This window comes from Penicillium verrucosum (assembly GCF_028828655.1).
Source record: "Penicillium verrucosum strain IBT 35672 chromosome Unknown utg000001l_segment0_segment0, whole genome shotgun sequence".
Lineage (NCBI taxonomy): Eukaryota > Fungi > Ascomycota > Eurotiomycetes > Eurotiales > Aspergillaceae > Penicillium > Penicillium verrucosum.
The window spans coordinates 11,584,072-11,602,587 of record NW_026643210.1 but is presented as its reverse complement, the minus strand read 5'-3'; the positions used below and the strand labels follow the sequence as shown (position 1 = coordinate 11,602,587).

At 48.5% G+C, this 18,516-nt stretch overlaps 7 protein-coding genes across 7 annotated transcripts; 1 reads left to right on the top strand and 6 right to left on the bottom strand.

Annotated features, from left to right (window-relative positions):
* Positions 1-2,368: 2,368 nt before the first annotated feature.
* Positions 2,369-3,990, bottom strand: N7516_004255 (uncharacterized protein; the record flags this gene model as incomplete). The annotated part of the gene is made up of 2 exons (XM_057216975.1): positions 2,369-3,122; positions 3,170-3,990. The coding sequence occupies 2 exons, from the start codon at positions 3,988-3,990 to the stop codon at positions 2,369-2,371; spliced, it is 1,575 nt and encodes a 524-aa protein (XP_057078858.1).
* Positions 3,991-5,669: 1,679 nt separating this feature from the next.
* eb1 (microtubule-binding protein BIM1) lies at positions 5,670-6,805 on the bottom strand (the record flags this gene model as incomplete). The annotated part of the gene is made up of 6 exons (XM_057216974.1): positions 5,670-5,732; positions 5,797-6,281; positions 6,346-6,423; positions 6,515-6,549; positions 6,643-6,714; positions 6,792-6,805. The coding sequence occupies 6 exons, from the start codon at positions 6,803-6,805 to the stop codon at positions 5,670-5,672; spliced, it is 747 nt and encodes a 248-aa protein (XP_057078857.1).
* Positions 6,806-7,642: 837 nt separating this feature from the next.
* N7516_004253 (F-box/WD repeat-containing protein) lies at positions 7,643-9,863 on the bottom strand (the record flags this gene model as incomplete). The annotated part of the gene is made up of 3 exons (XM_057216973.1): positions 7,643-8,624; positions 8,675-9,017; positions 9,080-9,863. 3 exons carry the CDS (start codon positions 9,861-9,863, stop codon positions 7,643-7,645), a joined length of 2,109 nt encoding a protein of 702 aa, XP_057078856.1.
* A 938-nt stretch (positions 9,864-10,801) lies between these two features.
* On the bottom strand, positions 10,802-12,119 carry N7516_004252 (NAD(P)-dependent alcohol dehydrogenase; the record flags this gene model as incomplete). The annotated part of the gene is made up of 5 exons (XM_057216972.1): positions 10,802-11,679; positions 11,742-11,783; positions 11,839-11,898; positions 11,953-11,980; positions 12,045-12,119. The coding sequence occupies 5 exons, from the start codon at positions 12,117-12,119 to the stop codon at positions 10,802-10,804; spliced, it is 1,083 nt and encodes a 360-aa protein (XP_057078855.1).
* A 1,277-nt stretch (positions 12,120-13,396) lies between these two features.
* Positions 13,397-14,581, bottom strand: N7516_004251 (uncharacterized protein; the record flags this gene model as incomplete). Its single annotated transcript, XM_057216971.1, has 3 exons — positions 13,397-13,639; positions 13,712-13,970; positions 14,031-14,581. The coding sequence occupies 3 exons, from the start codon at positions 14,579-14,581 to the stop codon at positions 13,397-13,399; spliced, it is 1,053 nt and encodes a 350-aa protein (XP_057078854.1).
* An 815-nt stretch (positions 14,582-15,396) lies between these two features.
* On the bottom strand, positions 15,397-16,404 carry N7516_004250 (dihydrodipicolinate synthase family protein; the record flags this gene model as incomplete). The annotated part of the gene is made up of 1 exon (XM_057216970.1): positions 15,397-16,404. The coding sequence occupies one exon, from the start codon at positions 16,402-16,404 to the stop codon at positions 15,397-15,399; it is 1,008 nt and encodes a 335-aa protein (XP_057078853.1).
* A 615-nt stretch (positions 16,405-17,019) lies between these two features.
* On the top strand, positions 17,020-18,490 carry N7516_004249 (Gfo/Idh/MocA family protein; the record flags this gene model as incomplete). Its single annotated transcript, XM_057216969.1, has 5 exons — positions 17,020-17,043; positions 17,094-17,256; positions 17,310-18,008; positions 18,072-18,162; positions 18,226-18,490. 5 exons carry the CDS (start codon positions 17,020-17,022, stop codon positions 18,488-18,490), a joined length of 1,242 nt encoding a protein of 413 aa, XP_057078852.1.
* Positions 18,491-18,516: the final 26 nt, after the last annotated feature.

Genomic DNA, 18,516 nt, shown 5'->3' with positions numbered 1-18,516 from the left:
AATAGGGAGCCCTGATGGGAGGTGTCATTGTTTGAAGACATAGGTGCGAATCGCACGGGGCTCCGACAAGATTATGCGAATTAAATTGAAAAGCAGCTCATGCAGAGAGGTTCATGTAATAGGATCTGATCTCAAGTGTCTCATGTACCGCCGGGGGTTGCGAGACCTTGTTATCTTTTTTCCCCCTCTCAATGGGGCTGTGTACTTCCCAGGATGCCCAGATATGCCGAGGGTTTAGTGTCAATTTTCTGGCAATTTGGCAATTCGCAACGAGGGTTTTTTTAGCAAGTAATGCCAAGTATAGGAGGGATATATTATCTCCACTTGAACAAATTGGAGTGATCGAAAAAAGTAAAATATACTCTCCAAAAGTGGTGCCAGGATGTGCCACTTATTACCTCCGGGGACAAAACACAGCCCCCTTTCCAAGGTTGCAAGCGGCAATATTTGGTTAGTAACGGGCCCCTACGGAGCTCCGTGTATGAGATGTAGGAGTAGTATCATGTTATTGAAGGCAAAAGCCCATAGGCATACTCCCAAAAAAAAGCTGAGGAATGTAAGCGCCGGGCTTCATTTTCTCTAACTCTAGCCCCGTTTCGTTTTTTTCTTCATGACTATGCTACCCGTGGACATGCATAGCTAAATTCTGAGATCAGCGGTTGTCGAATAGCGTTACGCCAAGTTCAGCTATCCAATGCGAGGGCGTTACGATCAAATTGGGTTTTATCATTGTGGATTAGACCAACTGCTGCGCCTCGCAGAAGATCCAATCATTGGGACATATTTTGACCTTGACTTATTGTCTTTGTATTGGCATTATTGTTTGACCATGGGCATGGGCGCAAGTAAGGAGGCAAAGACGAGTCTCTTTGCATCATGGGGCTTGATCGTGTGTGTTCTAGGTTGTTGAGGATGGGGTGTCCACTTCATGAGCGGCTAGACTGTACGCATCATGAGCACGCGGCACTGCTGTCCGAACCTGTCATGGCACACGACAAAGATGATTTGATTTTGCAGGCCACTAAGCTGTATAGAGTACGTTTGTTGTAACTTGATGATGGGGTTTCCGGCTGAAAGGAGGCTTGAAGGACAGGGATGGAAGATCTCCATGTGGCGTATTTGTGGCGGTGCGTTAAGAATGTGGCGGTGCCGGTCATACTATAACAGGAGGCTCATGAGCTCGAGTATGACCCAGGAGGCAAGAAATATGACCAGCTTGAAGATGGAAGGGCAGTGCAATAGGTGGCAATGATACTGAGCGAGTTCACTCCAAGTAAAGGCTACCACAAGGTTCTTGAGTAGCTAGGCAGAAGCACTCGTACTCGTACACAACATCTAGGGAACCGACAGTGGCTGTAAAAGGAAATACAGCCCGGATTTGGTCTCAGGACGCGTACTTGTGGATAAAGTTGAGAAGAGGTTAATGTTTTAAGCCTCATTTGACATGAAGCTTGAAGAGTACTTACACCTGTGCCTGCACCTGCTTCCAAGTGTAAGCCGTCAAGTTCGGTCATCCCTTCGCCTATTCGACAGCTGAAAAGCGTCTCCTTTGGATGCGGCTAGTTTTGCCACAGCGTCCAAGGAAACTAGTCTATTTGGACTCGTCAGACATATGGAAAGGAGTATATCCAATCCAACTGCATCAGTATTTAGTCTCGGATGGCGACACGATGGAAGGTCTCATGTCAGATGAAGTAGTCCTACAAGAAATGAGATTGGTCTGCAACAAGATTAGTCTCACCGGCCCTGCCACGTGGTTAGCATGCATGACCACGTAGTGAGATTGACAAGGTGTGTTACACGGCTAGTGAGCACCTGGGCAACCTTGGAAGTTCTGCTGCATGTGCCGTCTACATGTAGTAAGCAGTCCAAAATGTGTTTCTCAGCCAGGAGCCATCTTTATGTATGGAAAATGCATGAAGTTTCATATGTAGCTCGATAACTTTGGATTACACTGAGTATCCGAACTGACACTGTTCAGGCTACGACTTATACATGTAGTTATAGGAAGAGAGCGAAGTAATACATCCACAGCGATACAAACATTAAAAGTTAAGTGGGAAGATAGTGAAGAGAAACTAATTTGAACAAGTAAGAGAAAAATAAGAGAAGAAAGAGAAGAGAAAGAATGGGGGTATCAATAGTGAAAAGAATATAACAACAAAATGACAATGAAAGACAGGAAATGCGTTTTTACAACAGCACAAAGAGGTAGAATCGAACAGAAAATAATAACAAAAATAATAACAAAAAAGAAAAAAAAAAGGCACGATCGGGGACAAGACTCGGAGTCCGATGTCACAGAGGGCTTGCGCCCCCACCCATCACTTCATTTCGATCATTTCACATGTCCCATATCACAACCTTATCACTGATCAATCACCTCAGTGAACCGGCTGCTTCGACTCCCATCGAAACTATGCAAACTGCGACCAAGCCCATCCGGCCGCGGCTGTGCAAAGGGCACTGCACTCTGGGGCTGCGCAACTGGGTGGGCCGGTGTGACAGTGATGGGAGTGGCAACGTTGACCGAGCTGGAGATAGGGAGGTGGGCGAGGTTGGGCCGTGTCGGTGGTGTGGGCTCCTCAACCTCACGGGTGAAGTTTGAGTCCAGGGGACTACCGAATTGGGAGGTAGGGGGCGGAGCATAGAAGGAGGGTGATCCAATTGGTCCGGTTGCTGGGGAGGTGGCAGGGAAACCCGGTACGGTGGGAGAATCACCGTCCAGTCCACCGCCATATCCGTCTCCACCGTGAGTAAAGACGGGAGGAAGCTTCCTGCCGGAAATCTTTTGGAACCCGCGTTCGCTAGGTGCGGAGTCGGTGGTGCTTCCAGAGCGGGTTGTTGCTGTTGACTGGCGCCAGCGCTTCATGAATGCGGGGGCGAGGTATGAGGCTGTAAAGCGTCGTTCGACAATTTCTCTAGACCCAGCGCCTGCTCCAGCCCCATCTGTTGTGTCACCTAGCATTGTTGGACGTGCCATTTTCCCCATAAAGAATCCTCGACGGCGGATGTAGTAAAATAGAAGAAGAATGATGAGAGCGACACCAGCAACTGATCCTACTACACCGCCCACGATTTTAGGTGTCTTAGGATCGCTTGTCGAACCTTGCCCCCCGAGCCTTGCGTTTCACTAGTAGTTGGCGCAGTTCCGGCACCAGTTGCTGACTCAGAGCCTCCATATACATCCGATGAAGAGGTTGCATAGTTTGTGCTGGAGGTCGAGCTCGTCGAGCTGGAACTAGAACTGGAGCTTGAACTGGAACTGGAGGTGGAGGTGGAGCTGGAGCCGGAGGTAGAACCGGAATATGACAAGGAAGTGGTGTGCGCCTGTGATGATGTTGTCGTAACTGAGGGCGTAGAGCTAGAATGAGCAATGAGACGGGTCGAAGTCCATGCAGGCGAATTGATGACTGTGCCTGACGCAGATCTTGATGCTGACGGAAGTCCACTGGGGTTTGTGGTGGTCAAAGAAGTTTGAACGGAGTTCGTGAAGCTACTTAGTGACGTCTCGGGTAGTGGTAACGCTGTCGGCGAGCTCAGTAGCTCTAAATCTATAGAGACACTTGCAGCCGCAGTCGCACTCGCAGTCGCAGTCAAGCCGTCCGAGCTCGGTATAGTGTCAGTGGCGTAAGCAGAATCCGATATCGTCATCGGAAAGTCGGTAGCAGTCGACTGAAAGGGGGTCTGTGAGCTAGCATCGACTATCTGCAATACAGTCTCGATACTAGTCGGGTCGGCGGAGGTCGTCTCGTCCCGCTTTTCAAGCAGTGAATCAGATTCGGTCATGCCATGTTCAACACACGGAGAGGTTTTCGAGTCGCAATTTCCATCCGGAAGTATATCAGTAGCGGGGAGGATGGGGGGTTGAAATGAATCATCGTCAAGTAAATCAGAGTCCACATTTTGTTTATCGTGCTCGGCTTCCCGGTGACGCCTGGCGGTTATCAGATTGCCGATACGCGGGTGACGGTGATGACCATGAGCCATGTTGACAAGTTTTCCATGCACGTCCACGTCAATTGCCAATCACATGCAATGGGATATCACGACAAAGTAGCAAAACAAAGTATGTACGATCCTCACAGAGGTTAAGCTTCGCAGTATTGCGAAGAATGGGGTCGATAAGGTTAAAGTCAATGAAAGAAAAACACGTTCTAGCGTGCACACAGTTGGCGTGGAAAGATTGATAGATCGTCCGAGGAAAAGAATGACCCGGTTGATAGTATTGAATGAATGGACGTTGGCAGAGGCGTAGCCAAATGTTGCGATCAACAATAAAAGTGTAGCATGAATAGCCGCTCAAGAATATGGTGATATCTGGCGCACAGTTATGCGGAGGGAATGGCAATCGTACAAACGACTAAGCGGAGTTAAGAGTTAGTATGGATATTATCCCATTGGGGGGACATTGCAGCCCCACGCCCTGTAAGCAAACAGGTCGAGGGCTTCGAATTGATACCAACACATACCTGGGGTAAAAGAGTGACAAAAAGAGTGGGATGAAAGAAAGAGAGTCCAGTCTCATGTCCTAATCCATTGTGTTTTGGATATCTGGAACCAAAAGGAGAAATATAGAGTGTTTAATAGGTTGAGGCCGCAAAGCATGTCAGACGGAAGAACTCTGAGGGTAGTATGGTCACACTGGCACAATTCTCAGTTGTCAAGAGGGGGAGGAAATGTACTCCGTACATGAAATTGCAAAGCCAAAAAAAAAGACCAGAAAGAGACTGACAAAAAAGACCCAAAAGCGATGAAGAAAAAGAAAAAACAAGACACACGAAAGAGAAGAAGCGAAACAGAAAAATGATGGAAAAGACCCAGACTGGACCAAACAATCCCCTATCGAGGCCTAGCCTATGCGACCCGTGTTAGTGATGAACTAGGCTCTCGGGGGCCGACAGATCCTTTTTCTTTTTCTTTTTCTTTTTTATTCTTTTTTGAATTTCAGGGAGAAAAAGATATCTGAAATTGAATTATGATAATCTTCCTTTTTTCCATCAAATAGAAAACAAAGAAAGAAAAATTCAAAATCAAAATCACAAAAGCCAGTTCTCTGTCCACAGTTCAGGTACGAGAGATCCAACGAATAGAAAAAGTGACAGAACCCAGATGAGGTTCTGGCCAAGTTAACTAGTCGATTTGGGGATTAGTGTACCATGCAGGTTTAATTATCATCTTAGCACATCTGTACATACAACATAACATATATATACCTAGGTAACTAGGCAAGGGACTATGGTTACTTGCATAACTAATTACTATATAGAAGAATATCTTGACATGTTTGTTGTTTGTTTATATTGTCAATTCAATACCAAGATCCTTGAAAATATAAATATTAATCTGTTGTGTGCTACTCCACCTAATTCCAATTCCACTACGGAGTGTACGGAATACGTTGTCCTCCGTACTAACGGCGAATCATTTGCCGATCTCATTCTCCATAAACCTATTTTAAGCCCAACTGTCAGACCACTGTCTCTGTCTCTGTCTCTGTTTCTGTTTCTGTCTCTGGAAAAATAAGATGTATGCATTGACTCCATATCTACGTGCTCGCCTTATTTGACACCAATAGAAAGAAGACGAGAAAGAATAAAAGACGCGGGGGGTATTAGTAACGGGTCTTTCCTTCCAAGGTTCTCTCGGGCCCAGAACTCATTTTTCACTCAAAAAGTCTCGAGCTCATCGGCCGGAATCTCCTCTCCTTCGGCGGGGATCTCGAAGCCGTCCTAATGGGGGAGCGCATAAGGGTCAGTTTGGAGAGTATTCAGCGAATAGGTCAAGGGAACGGACCTCGGTCGAGTATAGAATGCCTTGGATGTGCTTAACAAGCGTGTCTTCCTCCTTTTCAAGATCCGGGTCGGCTTCAATGGCACTTTGGAGCAGCAGTTCAATATCGCGCAACTTGGCAAAGTAGAAGTCCCGCTCCTTCTCCAATCCTGCGATCGCTTCCTTTTGTGTCGAGATCTCCTGTTGCAGAGCAGCAGTGGCCGCTCCACTGGCCGCGGTGGCAACCCGGGGACGGACGGCGCCAGTTGTTGGCGTCACTCCACGGCGTGCGCTGCCAGCAGACGGGGCGCGCGAAGCAGGGCCTCCACCAACGGAAGCAGGCGCGCCGGAGGCCTTGCGCCGGCCGACGGAGTCGTATTCACCACCAGGATAGTGCTGATCCCAGTATTTCTTAACCCATTGGAGGAACTCAAGGTTGTCCTGCATGCGGCACTTTGTGAGGGACTGGACGGGGATGGGCTTGTTGACCTGGTGACGGGCGAAGACATCTGGATGATGGAATATGTTAAAAAAGGGGGATCGTTGACCGATTTGGAATCAACTTTCACATACTCTGAAGAATCTTGAAGTTCTGGAGGTAAGCATATTCAGTGTTCACATTGAACTTGACCCGGGACATGGGAACATCCACTGAACAAAGAGATCAGTCAGTCAGTATGCTCCACAACCCAATATGGGACCCGTCTCTCAACTATTTGCGCAAGTTGTAGTGATTACATACTGAAAATCGAATCGAACACCTGGCAGAGGGCAGCACTATAGAGAGACAAGATAGGAGGTTAGCCCATCTGATCTATACCAAAAGAAAAGTTCACCCCGCGGGCCGTTTAAAATCGGGGAGAGCCATACCCAGTTCCACACTGCTCAATCTTGGTAAGGTTTAGCTGAAGCAGGTTGTTAAGCCATGCCAGCAGTTCCTGTCTGAAATCATAAATTGATCGGCGGTCAGCAAGGCCATATTGGTCGCGAGACGGCGGGGAATAGGAGAAAAGCCGAACCTGGATTCACCCATGATGGTGGGGTAGAATGGTTATCAATCGAAACGCTAAAGCGAAAAATGAGACTGGGATAAACGCTAAGCGGAAAGAGAGCTGGATGAAGATATACACTGCAAGACCAGGACTTCTTGTCAGTCTCTGCTTGTGTGGTTGATGGGAAACAGCAGAGGGATTGTTTTGATGCCAAATCCCACGGATCGCACTTGCGCTAGCCCACTCTTTCTGGCGAATCACAGGTGGATTAGTTAATCAATGTCTTGGTGCCTGAGGTGTCATTATCTATCTGAGATATCATATCGTAGACCTGAGATATTACCTCGGCGCATGAAACTATTACATCGTCGAGTGAGGTACAATTACATCGCAACAGGTCAAATCTCATATGTCATATTCTCCCATCATGGCATTACTAACTAGGACATCAAGTTGTTACCTCAGCCATCGTTACTTAACTGATTAACCGCCATTTCTACCGCCTTCCCCGCTGCCATATCTGACACATTTGACCAGCAGAAATGGTCGATCTATTGATCTTGCTGCCTTATCACCTCAGGCAACGATCACCTCAGGCGACCTAACTCTCAAGACGTTGGAAATTGAGGTTATTCTAACGATACAAAATGTATGATAATATGTATGTATATAGTTTTACACTGGTGTGAAAGTCACGTATAAATATAGCAGAAATTTTGCCACTATTCCAGCCTGATCCAATTTGTACCCAAGACGAGAAACCTCATATCCAACTCCTACTAGCAATGTATAATGATAATAACCAAAAAAACCCCAAATGGGAAGAAGCAGCGCTGAGAAGAAGAACAAGCCGTATATATAAAAAAAATGCAAATAGATCACTCCTCCAACAGGTCGATTCCGTCTAGGCCATATCCAAAGTCTATAATGACAGCCCGGGAGTCTTGGCTCGTCGCAACAATGCGTCTATAATCGGACTGAACGCTCAACATCCAGCTTGTGGTCCAGCCAGGGAAGTTGGTGGACAGGTCACCTGTGTCACGGTCGAACACCTTAACGCTCATATCATAGCTACCGCTAATGATGCGCTTATTTGCGCTGTCGAGATGTAAAGATCGGATGAGGCCTGTATGCCCATGAAGCTCGTTTACGAGCTCGCCCGTGTTAGCATCGAATTGATAGATTATGCGGTCGTTACCGCCAGTGAGGATGGTCCGGCCATCGTCACTGAATTCGACACATGCGAGGCCACGATCCTTGCTGGTGAACTCCTTGACACATTGGCCTGAGATCACGTTCCACATCTTGGCAACGCCATCACCGCTGGCTGACACGATAAGGTCACCGCGTAACTGCACAGCATTCACTGGCCCTTGGTGACCGTTGAGCTGCCTCAAAAGCCCACCGGTATTTCGGTCCCACACACAGATGGTGGTATCTTTGGAGCATGAGACGATGTAGCGGTCATCAAAGCATACATCAAGCACACCGGCATGATGACCGGATAGACGACGAATTGGTCGGTAGTCGTCCTTGACGTCATACACGATACAGGTAAAGTCCGAAGATCCTGTGACCATGATCTCCTCGTCAAACTGTAGGCACAGGATTGATGCGCTGTGATATATCGATGCTTCCTCCAATGGTGCTGTAATTTCCGTCGTCTCATCCAGGGTGGGCCACGGCGGGGTAACAGTCATGAATGGTGAAGTCCCCGTGGCTTGGGAGGTTGGATTGTTCACTGGACCGCGACGGAAAGTCCTGGCCGCGGGTGGTCCAATAATTTTCTTGCATGACCACGGATAGTGTGCGTCCCACACACGAACTGTCCGGTCACGGGAGCCGGTAATTATTTTGTTCCTGTAAACTGGTTAGCAGTGCACGGCACCAACAGATCAATCTCAACTTACTCGTCAAATTGAGAGCAATAGACGCTGTCCTCGTGACCTTGAAGATAAATGGCTGCAGCCTTGCCATCCGTCCAGCGCTGATCGAGAGCGCGCCGAACAAGGAACTTCTTCTTCCAGTCCTGGTTCGGGATTGATTTCCCTAAGCCAGATGATAGTTTCAACTTGGAGGCTGTCTCGCTTTCTGGCCGTCGGCCATATGCATTGCGGAATACGTGCCTCCAAACATGAGAAGAGGACGCACCGAACCAGGTGCGAGACACGAGCTCCACGTTCATGAGAGAATCGGGGTCCAAATATGACAGAATGTGTGATGTAATCTCAGCCGGGAGCAGAGCCACGGGATCTAAAAACAAACAAAGAAGTTAGCAAAACAGGCGCGCTGTCCATCGGGGGGTTCATCCTTACCGAGTCGCATAATGGCCAGCAAATCAGAGTCTGACACATCCGACCGATCGCGAAGGTCAATACAAATACCACTCTCTGAGTCCTGCGGGACTCTCAGATCGAGTATCTTGTTCTCCAGTTCCACCTTAGCCATCCGCGCAGCCTCCATCTGTTCATTCTGCGCTGCGGCTGCGGCGCGCGCCGCTGCACCTGCGAATTTGTGATTCGGCAGAACTGGAGGTGCCTGCCCACGGCCCGGAATGGGGGCAGGGATCGAGGCGGTAGGGGCATAGAAACTATGCAGGGCAGACACACTATTCAAAGAAGGGCGTCGATTCACACCATACCCTTGGTGCCAGTATGGTTTCGTTGATCGGACATCCCAGCTGCCGGAGGCCATGCGCTTATGGGTTGCATGGCTCGGAATATGGTGATAGTAACGGTCTTCATCGTCATCAACCAGTTTGATGTGCTCGGCGAGAGGAATTGTTTGCTTGGAAGGCTTGTTGCGAAGACTGACGGATAGACGGCGGCCGAGAGCGACTAAACCATCCACAGGATGCTTCAAACTCGAGAAACTTTTGGCACCACGGCGCCGCGGAGCCGCGTTCGGAAACGGGTCTATCTCTTCCACGACCGGTGCGTGGTCATCCTGGCATATTTCCATCAAGTATGGCTCCTCCCATGTATCCAAAGCCAGCTCTTTTGACATTGGGGCGGCATGACCTGCAGTGCGTGGGCGTGGGCGAAATGACAACGAGGGGCGTCGCCTCGTGGAAGTGGCGTTGGTCTCTCGTGGCAACATGACTGAAGTTGGTGTATCGAGGGCAAATTAAACAATAATTGGATAAATCTGATAATATGCGACGGCGACAAAGAATGATATGGCTTTTTGAGAGTCTGGTCTATTTATCGTTTGTGGACCGATGTGATGTTTTGGTCTTGTGGGTTCTGTGAGATAAGTCTAACAATGTATGTGTATAGATCAACAACCATTCGCGAACTCCAAGGACCCAAGAGAATGAAAAAAGATAGAATGAGAGATAGAGATTAATGAATGAACTATAGAGAGAGAGAGAGAGAACAACAAAAGGAAAAAAAGAAAAAATTGAAGGCGCAAGGAGAAGATAAAAAAAGGGCGGAAGAATTCCAGAAAGTAGAACGAATGGGTCTGAGTTATCGGGCGGTGAATTGAGGAGGAGTGATTGGTTCGACCATCAAGTTACCAAGTAGTCACTGGTACTAATCTCATTGTAGAGATACACTATAAAAATTAAGTACACAATACTTCTAAAGCACTCATTTCTGCAAGAGTTAGAATTTTAAGGGCGTTGGGAGGCAAATCCTGGGGTGGAAACATCCGGGAAAGTGCGGAGTAACTGTGACATGGATCATCAAGTTCAATTCACTGCGGATCTAAGTATCCTGTACAACCTGGTCTCCTCCGGTGGCGATTAGGGTTTTGGAGTTTTCTGGAAAAAGGTTGTGAAGGTTAATATTAGTACAGTTCAACCTCAAAGGGGTCTTTGTATACTCCGTACAGGGCACTTCTTTCAATGTTGCATACGGGAATATCTTCAATACTATTATTGGACAAATAATTGATTTCAATCTCTTTAGAAAACTTCGATGCGAGTAAACACCCCCAAGCCCCCAACCCCCAACCCCAGCCCTCTACCCCTTCCGTGGTTTTGTATGTTGACACCGACTATATACATAATTCTCAATCCTGAACATCTATCTTCATCCAAACATCTTCTCATATCCAGTCAGAGTGAATCGGTAGTGAACATCACCCTTCTTCATACGTAGCATGGCCTCCTTGAGTCCCTCCTCTCCGATGGCAATCTCTTCCACCCAGCCCTTAAGACCCCGATCCGCAGCCAGCTGCAACATATCAAGCATCTCCCGACGGCTACCCAGGTGGCTGGCACCGATGAGAACACCGTTAGAGATCAAGTTCTGAGCCTTGATAACCTGACCCTCCTCCTCAGGAAGACCAACACTGATCCAGCGCCCATGAACATCCATCATGGACAGATAGCGCGCAAGATCGAAGCCCTCGGAAGAGTTGGCGCAGTTGATAATCAAATCAAACGAGTACAGGTGGTCCTTCTCCCATCCCTCCTCAGCAGTAGCAATGTAACCATCAGCACCGAGCTTACGAGCATCCGCCTCCTTAGCACGAGAGCGCGAAATAGCCCACGTCTCCGCACCCAGTGCCTTGGCAAACATGATTCCAAAGTGACCAATGCCACCCAGTCCAACGATTCCAACCTTCTTGCCAGGACCAGCGCCATTGCGCACCAAGGGCGAGTAAGCCGTCAGTCCGGCGCACAGCATCGGAGCAACCGCGTTGGTCTCCAGTGCGTCCGGGATCGGGAACACCCAGTGCTCGTGTGTCCGCACGTGCGACGAGTATCCGCCCTGGCTGACGATGCCACTATCGGCCCACTTCGAGCCGTAGGTATCCATTGGCTCAACCTGGCAGTATGTCTCGTTGTCGTTGCGGCACTGCTTGCACTTGCCACAGGAGTAGGACTGCGCGCCAACGCCAACGCGCGCGCCTTCCTTAATCAGAGTGACCTTAGATCCGACACGGATTGCCCGACCGACGATCTCTAGGATGGTTATTAGCATGAGACACTAGCCTTCTTTTCTTTCTATGTTTTTCAATACGTACCGTGACCCACGCAAAGAGGGAACTTCTGATCACCCCATCCTCCTATATGTATGATTAGCTGGTGTTTCTGCTTGGTATTTCAACGAGACTACCATACCGCTGATAGTGTGCACATCACTGCCGCAAACTCCACAGGCTTCAATCTTGATGTCGACATCTACACTCGGTTAGAATTAGAAAGAAGTATAGTAGCGCCGACAGCCCAACTCACCATAGTCGCCGAAAGGCTTCAGCTTGAACTAATCATCACAACCAAGCTAGATTAGCGCATATCCTAACCAACAGACAGAAAAGAGAACATACGTTGCGCTTGTGGAACTGAGTAAAGCTGTTAGGTCCATCAACCTGGAAGCCCTCAGCTTCTTCGGGGTAAGGCATTGTGATAAGAATGAGCGATTGGTTTGAAGAAGTCTTTGTCAATGACTATTCCTTGGGATACAGCAAAGCAGTGTATACGACGGAACCCAAAAAAATGAGAAAAGAAAAGTAGAAACGAGAAAACAAGCGGGGTGGAGGGCGTATATCAACCCCACGAAATTTCACACCCTAAGAGCGGGGATCGCAATCGATTCCCAATTCTTCCTACGCGGGATATAATCTCCAAATCCATCGTGACACGACGTACTAAGGCATACAGCTTTTCCTTCCAGTCGGACATTGTCCCGTGGACCCGCTCGACCGGGTAAACAAACGACTGAGAGAATCAGAGCGCAAGACTCGGGGGGTCGATCGCCTGAAAGACGAATCAATACGATGAAAAGAACCAAGTGGTCTGGGCAGCGTGGGGTTGTTGTATTTAGTGAGGTATGTTGTAGAATTTTAGTAAAATCCCATACTATGTAGCTGAGAACGCTAGGTCCCGAGATCGTCCAGTGGACGGGTTCTCGCATCAACTCCGATTAGAGGTTTTCCCACCTATGAGCGTGCGAGGAGAAATTATATCCCGGATTGACATTATCAACGATAAGAAGTGGGATGATATAGGGCTTGGGTTTAGGGCTTGAGCTTTCTTATGGGTGTAGTCACGGTAAAAGACGGAACAAACACCATCACCTGAGCTCAATGTAATGTGAGATGAGATTGGTGGTTGTTTGCTCCAAGTCCATGATTTTCCATCCAAAGGAAAGCTCTGTGTCTGAGGCATTGATGCTAAGAGGAATCGACTTCTGTTCGCCCAGGACAGCAACACGTTTCGTCGATTTAAAGCTAGCTCCTCGGCAAAGTTCTTCCGGATAATCCCTGAAATATCCTCCCACGCCCGGGGGGCATTGACAATGAAACTACGATATTCCCGGTCTCAGCGATCTTTGCCTGCTGCAATGACTCGGCATGGAGGCGAGAGACGTCATGAACATCCACAATAGCACGAGTCATGTGGGGGAAGGGAGATTTTACTATCAAGGGTAAGCAAGTCGATCTGCAAGTTTATGGAATTCCTCATCTAATAAAGCCTATATACTAGTCTGTACGGGGGTGCGAGACTCACAAAAGCCCTAGTAAAGTCGACGCAGACAAAGAATCGCCCCACAAATCAATGTCCAATGCCTCCTTAGAGATGCCAAGGGAAATATTAGCTATATAGATGAGCCATTCAAAGCTAAACTAGTACAGCGAAGCTAATGAAGGTTCTCCATATAGTCAGAATTGTTGTGGTCTTAGGGCTTAGCGATAGTGGTGAGGTGATGGCAAAGAGGCCATGCCCAACGAAGCAGTGAGTGCATCATGTCGTAGTACTTCTTCTTATCAATCTGGCCCATGTAGCCTTCCAAGGATGACGAGCTGACCTCGGTAAATTCTTTGAAATTCAACACCGGGGTAAATTGAACTTGAAATCTATCATCGAAGTAACCGTATAGTACACGGGCACAGCATCTTTGGTCGAACACTATTATCATAGTCTGCAGAGCTCACAAATCATCAGAAAGACATTTTTTGCACAAGGGATGGAGCTAGGAGTGACTCGGACTTACTGGGAAAACTTCATTGAGCATATGAATATCCTCTGGCTCAATTCCCTTGGTGAGCCATTCTAATTGATGAAGCATGCCTCTAAACCCCCAGCTGACCAAGGCAATGAGCTCAGAAGTCGAGGGGCAATCATGACCACATAATATCACATCTACCAGAGCACATGCATGGCATTTATGTGGGTGATCTAGCTCCATTGACCTGGCGATACTGATTCCGTGTGTCTTGTCTGGAAGATCGAGGTCGTATAGAGCTTGAGACCTAGATGAAATGGATCAGTTTAAATAGTCCAAATTTCAGAACAGCCATATGCCCGCTTACCAGTAGACTAACCAGTCATCAGTCCTGTAACTGCGGATATTCAGGTCCAAAGCCTTCGCAGTCACCATCCCATGGTAACCATCGGCTTCCTTGTCACTTTTCTCGCTTTCGCCTTCGTTGCCTTTCTCATGACTTTCATCACTTGGTTTGCGAGTCCTGTTACCGCGCTCTTTAATGTTGTCGTCATCTTTGTCCCTCTCATCATGTTTTTCGGGGTCCATACTTGCTCGCTCCTTATCCTCTCTGATTCCTTTATCATTCAGTTTGTCCTTTTTATCGCTCACATTTTCGTCTTCCTTGGCATTATCAACGCGACCCAACTGCTGGACAGTCGGATCCTTATTATAATATTTTTCTTCGCTTCTCGTTCCATCCATCTCATACGGCCAACATTCCGGAATACTCCAGTCCTGGTAGTCCATGAACACACGCCGAAGTAGATAGTCTGCACGGAAAGTTCCTTTGCCAAAGTTGCCTCTTTGAGATAGAAACCAATCCCAGTCTGGGTCTGGACTTATCCTCTCTACCTTCGGTGTGCCTGCTCGTGGCATGAAATAGCACGTAGCAGAAGGTGAAGTTACACCGGAATTAATGTCCAGATGATTGAGGTCAATCAGGAGAAGCTGTAGGCACTGCTTTGAGATGAAGGGGGTTGTTATTCTTTTCATGGAGTCAAGGATTTGATCAAGTCTCTGGCATCTTAGTAGAAAATACCATGTTTGGAGGATCGTATTTATTGGGCTATCGTCCATTTCGGTAGATTTCCCGAGAGAGAAAAGTTGAACAACCAGTATATATGGCAGTATCGAACATGAGGGGTTGGAATATTCGGTTGCTAATAATAATAAGAGTGCAGTATATATGCAGATACCATATTTAGGTAGTTGAAAAGAATAACTCCTTGGGAGGTGAACGTATATAGGTCTTCGAGGTTGATTTCACCATTTATTCCGCCGTGGGATTAGGAATAACATTGGAAAGTATATTTTTTCTTGAACTATGCCAGTTTAGGAAATTAGTAGAGAGGTACCTACCTAATTAGGTAGGTACACTTCCTTCCCTTTTTGGAATTTGAACGATGCAAGTCTTCGTCATATTAAGCTTTTGCCTTACCACGGCTCAGGCCACGATGTTTGCCCCAGATAACTACCTACCTAGGTAGGTAGTTACCTAAACACATATGGTGTGAGCGACCTACCCTAAGTACACAGAGCCATCCAAAGATAATATCGTGATGTTGGCGCATAAGATATCAATAAATATCTACACCCATGACAACAAAAGATGGGGTCGTGAAACTTGATATATGCATTGGAAATTATATTACTAGACTTTAAATGTAGCCCCTTGCTATATTTTCAAGCCACTATGCCACATCGGGCAAGCTCAATTCCACATCCATAGCAGACTTGATCTTATCAGCAACGGTCTGGTACTGGGCATCAGTAAGACGGCTGAGAGGTCGGCGAGGGAACCCGCCGTAACCGTAGTATGACTGGATAGCACCCTTGGTGCCAGGAATGGCAGCCTTTGTGAGAACCCAGTCAGCAGCACTGAGTTGCTGCTGAGCCTCAATGGCCTCTGTGATACGGCCCTCGGACCAGAGAGTGAAGATGCGAACGCAAAGGCGGGGAAGAACGTTGGCGCCACCGGCAAGAATGGCAGAGCCGCCAGAGACGAGGGTCTGCAGACTGAAGTCGGCAATACCACCGAAGGCAACGTATGGGTGCTTGGCGTTGGGCTTGGAGACTGTTGGGGTACGCTGAGCCGGAGCTAAGGGGGAGGAGGGGGTGATGGCGCCGAGAGCGGCAGCGACACGAGTCAGCTTTCCGGTGTTGGCACAAGTGAACTTGGTGCCAACGATGTTAGGGTGTTCGGAGATACGGATGATGAGGTCGGAATCCATGTCAATGCCAGCGACAGCACCGGGGTAGTTGTATAGGATAATAGGAACAGGGGAGCCGTCGGCAACGGCCGTGAAGTAGTCGTATAGGGTTTCGTCATTGCCGACTGCGGCGCGGTAGTAGCTGGGGGGCACGATCAAAACGTACTCGCCGCCAGAAGCTGCGACCTCCTTGCACAGGTCGATGGTTCCGCGGATGCTGTTCTCGCTGGCACCGGCGATGACGGGCACGTTGGAGAAACCGGCTTCATCGAGAGCAGAGCGGGTCTCCCGATTGACGGTCATGCGCTCTTCGCGGCTGAGATGCACAGCCTCACCGTTGGAGCCCATGGTAACCAGGCCGACAAGGCCGGCCTTTGCTAGACGCACAGCGTGACGGCGAATGGAGGCGACATCGAGCTCTTCGGTTTGGGCATCGAAGAAGGTCATCGTCGGCGCATAAACGCCGGGGCGGAGTGGGGTGAGAGACATGATTCTGGAGTTTCTGTGAGCTGATGTTCACAGATGTTCACGGACGTTTTATTGTATAGTAACCTACTTGGAATTTGAGGGATATATACTTCGTAGTAATTAAAACATCATTGGCATTTGACATTCTTATGAACATCTTCGAGACATCTCCCCCTCCCCCACGTCGGCGAATGCTCCGAGGCACTTTGTATGGCGGAGAATCACATTCCACCAATCAGCTTAACCGCCCAGAATGTGGGGGACATGGAGGGGGGTAAAAGACGGGTAAAGACCGATTTCAGCCGGCGAAAACGTTCGAAAAGACCATAACATGAGTCTAGCATTTGGTAAATTTGGAATTGAGGTCAGTGTATCGAGGACAAGAAGGTATATACATATATACACGTATGAATCTCTATGTCTTTCGAAAGGAAGAATGAGGTCGATGAAAAAGAAAACACATGACGTCCAAAACCCCAAGGCCGATAAGATACGGCTATTGAGTTGGCATTTCAAAGGCCGGAAGAATTATATCCAGCGATTCAACGCCCCGGCTTTCTGTGAATTGTCTTAAATTTCCTTTTCTCCCCCAGAAATCCCCCGGAATTCATCACCAGATCGAAATTAACAGACATAATGGCTCCTCCTAGCGTTTTGATGGTATGGAGAATGATTCCCCCGCACAAGAACACCGGCTAACAGACTCACAGGTTGGCACTGGCGAATACACCACTGGCTTCGTCGGTGGTGGTGCGTCTGGCTCAGACAAGAAGGTCGGCGTGGTAGGTCTCAGTCTATTTGACCTGCGCCGACGGGGCAAGGTGGGCGAGCTGAGTATGGTGGGGGTGTCGGGCAAGAAGTTCCCTGGTATTCGTAAGTTGACCCAAAGAACAAGCAAGCAAACAAGAAGCTAACCACGAGAATAGGTGACCACTTGCACCGTAACATCTGTCAAGTCTACAACAACCTCGATACCTCGTTCACTTCATTCCCCGCGGACGACCAGACAGACCCCGATGCATACAAGACCGCCATTGATGCCCTCCCCAAGGGATCCGCTATTACCATCTTCACCCCCGATTCTACCCACTATCCCATTGCGCTGTACGCAATTGAGCACGGTCACCACGTGCTTATCACCAAGCCAGCAACACAGCGTCTGGGAGACCACCTCGCTCTGGTTGAGGCCGCGCGCAAGCACGGCGTCTTCGTCTTCATTGAGCACCACAAGCGCTTTGACCCTGCATACTCTGATGCGCGGGCCAAGGCGAAGACCCTCGGTGACTTCAACTACTTTTATAGTTACATGAGCCAGCCTAAGAGTCAGCTCGAGACCTTCAAGGCCTGGGCTGGTCGTGATTCCGATATTTCTTACTACCTGAACTCTCACCACATTGATGTCTGCGAGAGCATGGTCCCAGAATACAAGCCTGTGCGGGTCACAGCAACTGCATCTCAGGGTACCGCTGCTGCGCTTGGATGTGTCCCTGAAACTGAGGACACCATCACCCTTCTCGTTGAGTGGCGCCGCCGTGATAACCCAGCGAAGATTGCCACTGGTGTCTATACTGCTAGCTGGACCGCACCTCAAAACGCGGGTGTCCACTCCAACCAGTACTTCCACTGTATGTTCTTCCATTCTCCGACATTAGTTTATAAAACAGACTTTTTCTAACACATTCGAACAGATATGGCTGCCAACGGCGAGATCCGAGTTAACCAGGCCAAGCGTGGCTATGAAGTGACCGGCGATGAGCAGGGTCTCATTCATTTCAACCCGTAAGAACTCTATTTCCCAAGATAATGTCGCACCATGGCTCCTTGCTGACTCCGATATACTAGATTCTATATGCGCTACGCTCCTGATGAAGAAGGTAACTTCAGCGGACAGACTGGATACGGCTACATCAGCTTCGAGAAGTTCATCGATGCCGTAACAGCTGTAAACGAGGGCCGTGTCACCCTCGACCAGTTGGACGCCCGCTCGCTGCCCACTCTGCGCAACACGATCGCCACAACGGCAATTCTCGATGCCGGACGCAAGTCGCTGGATGAGAGGCGGCCTGTGGAGATTGTCTCCGAGGGCGACAAGTGGGAGCTGAAGTAGAGACTATGTAAATGAATTTTATGTTA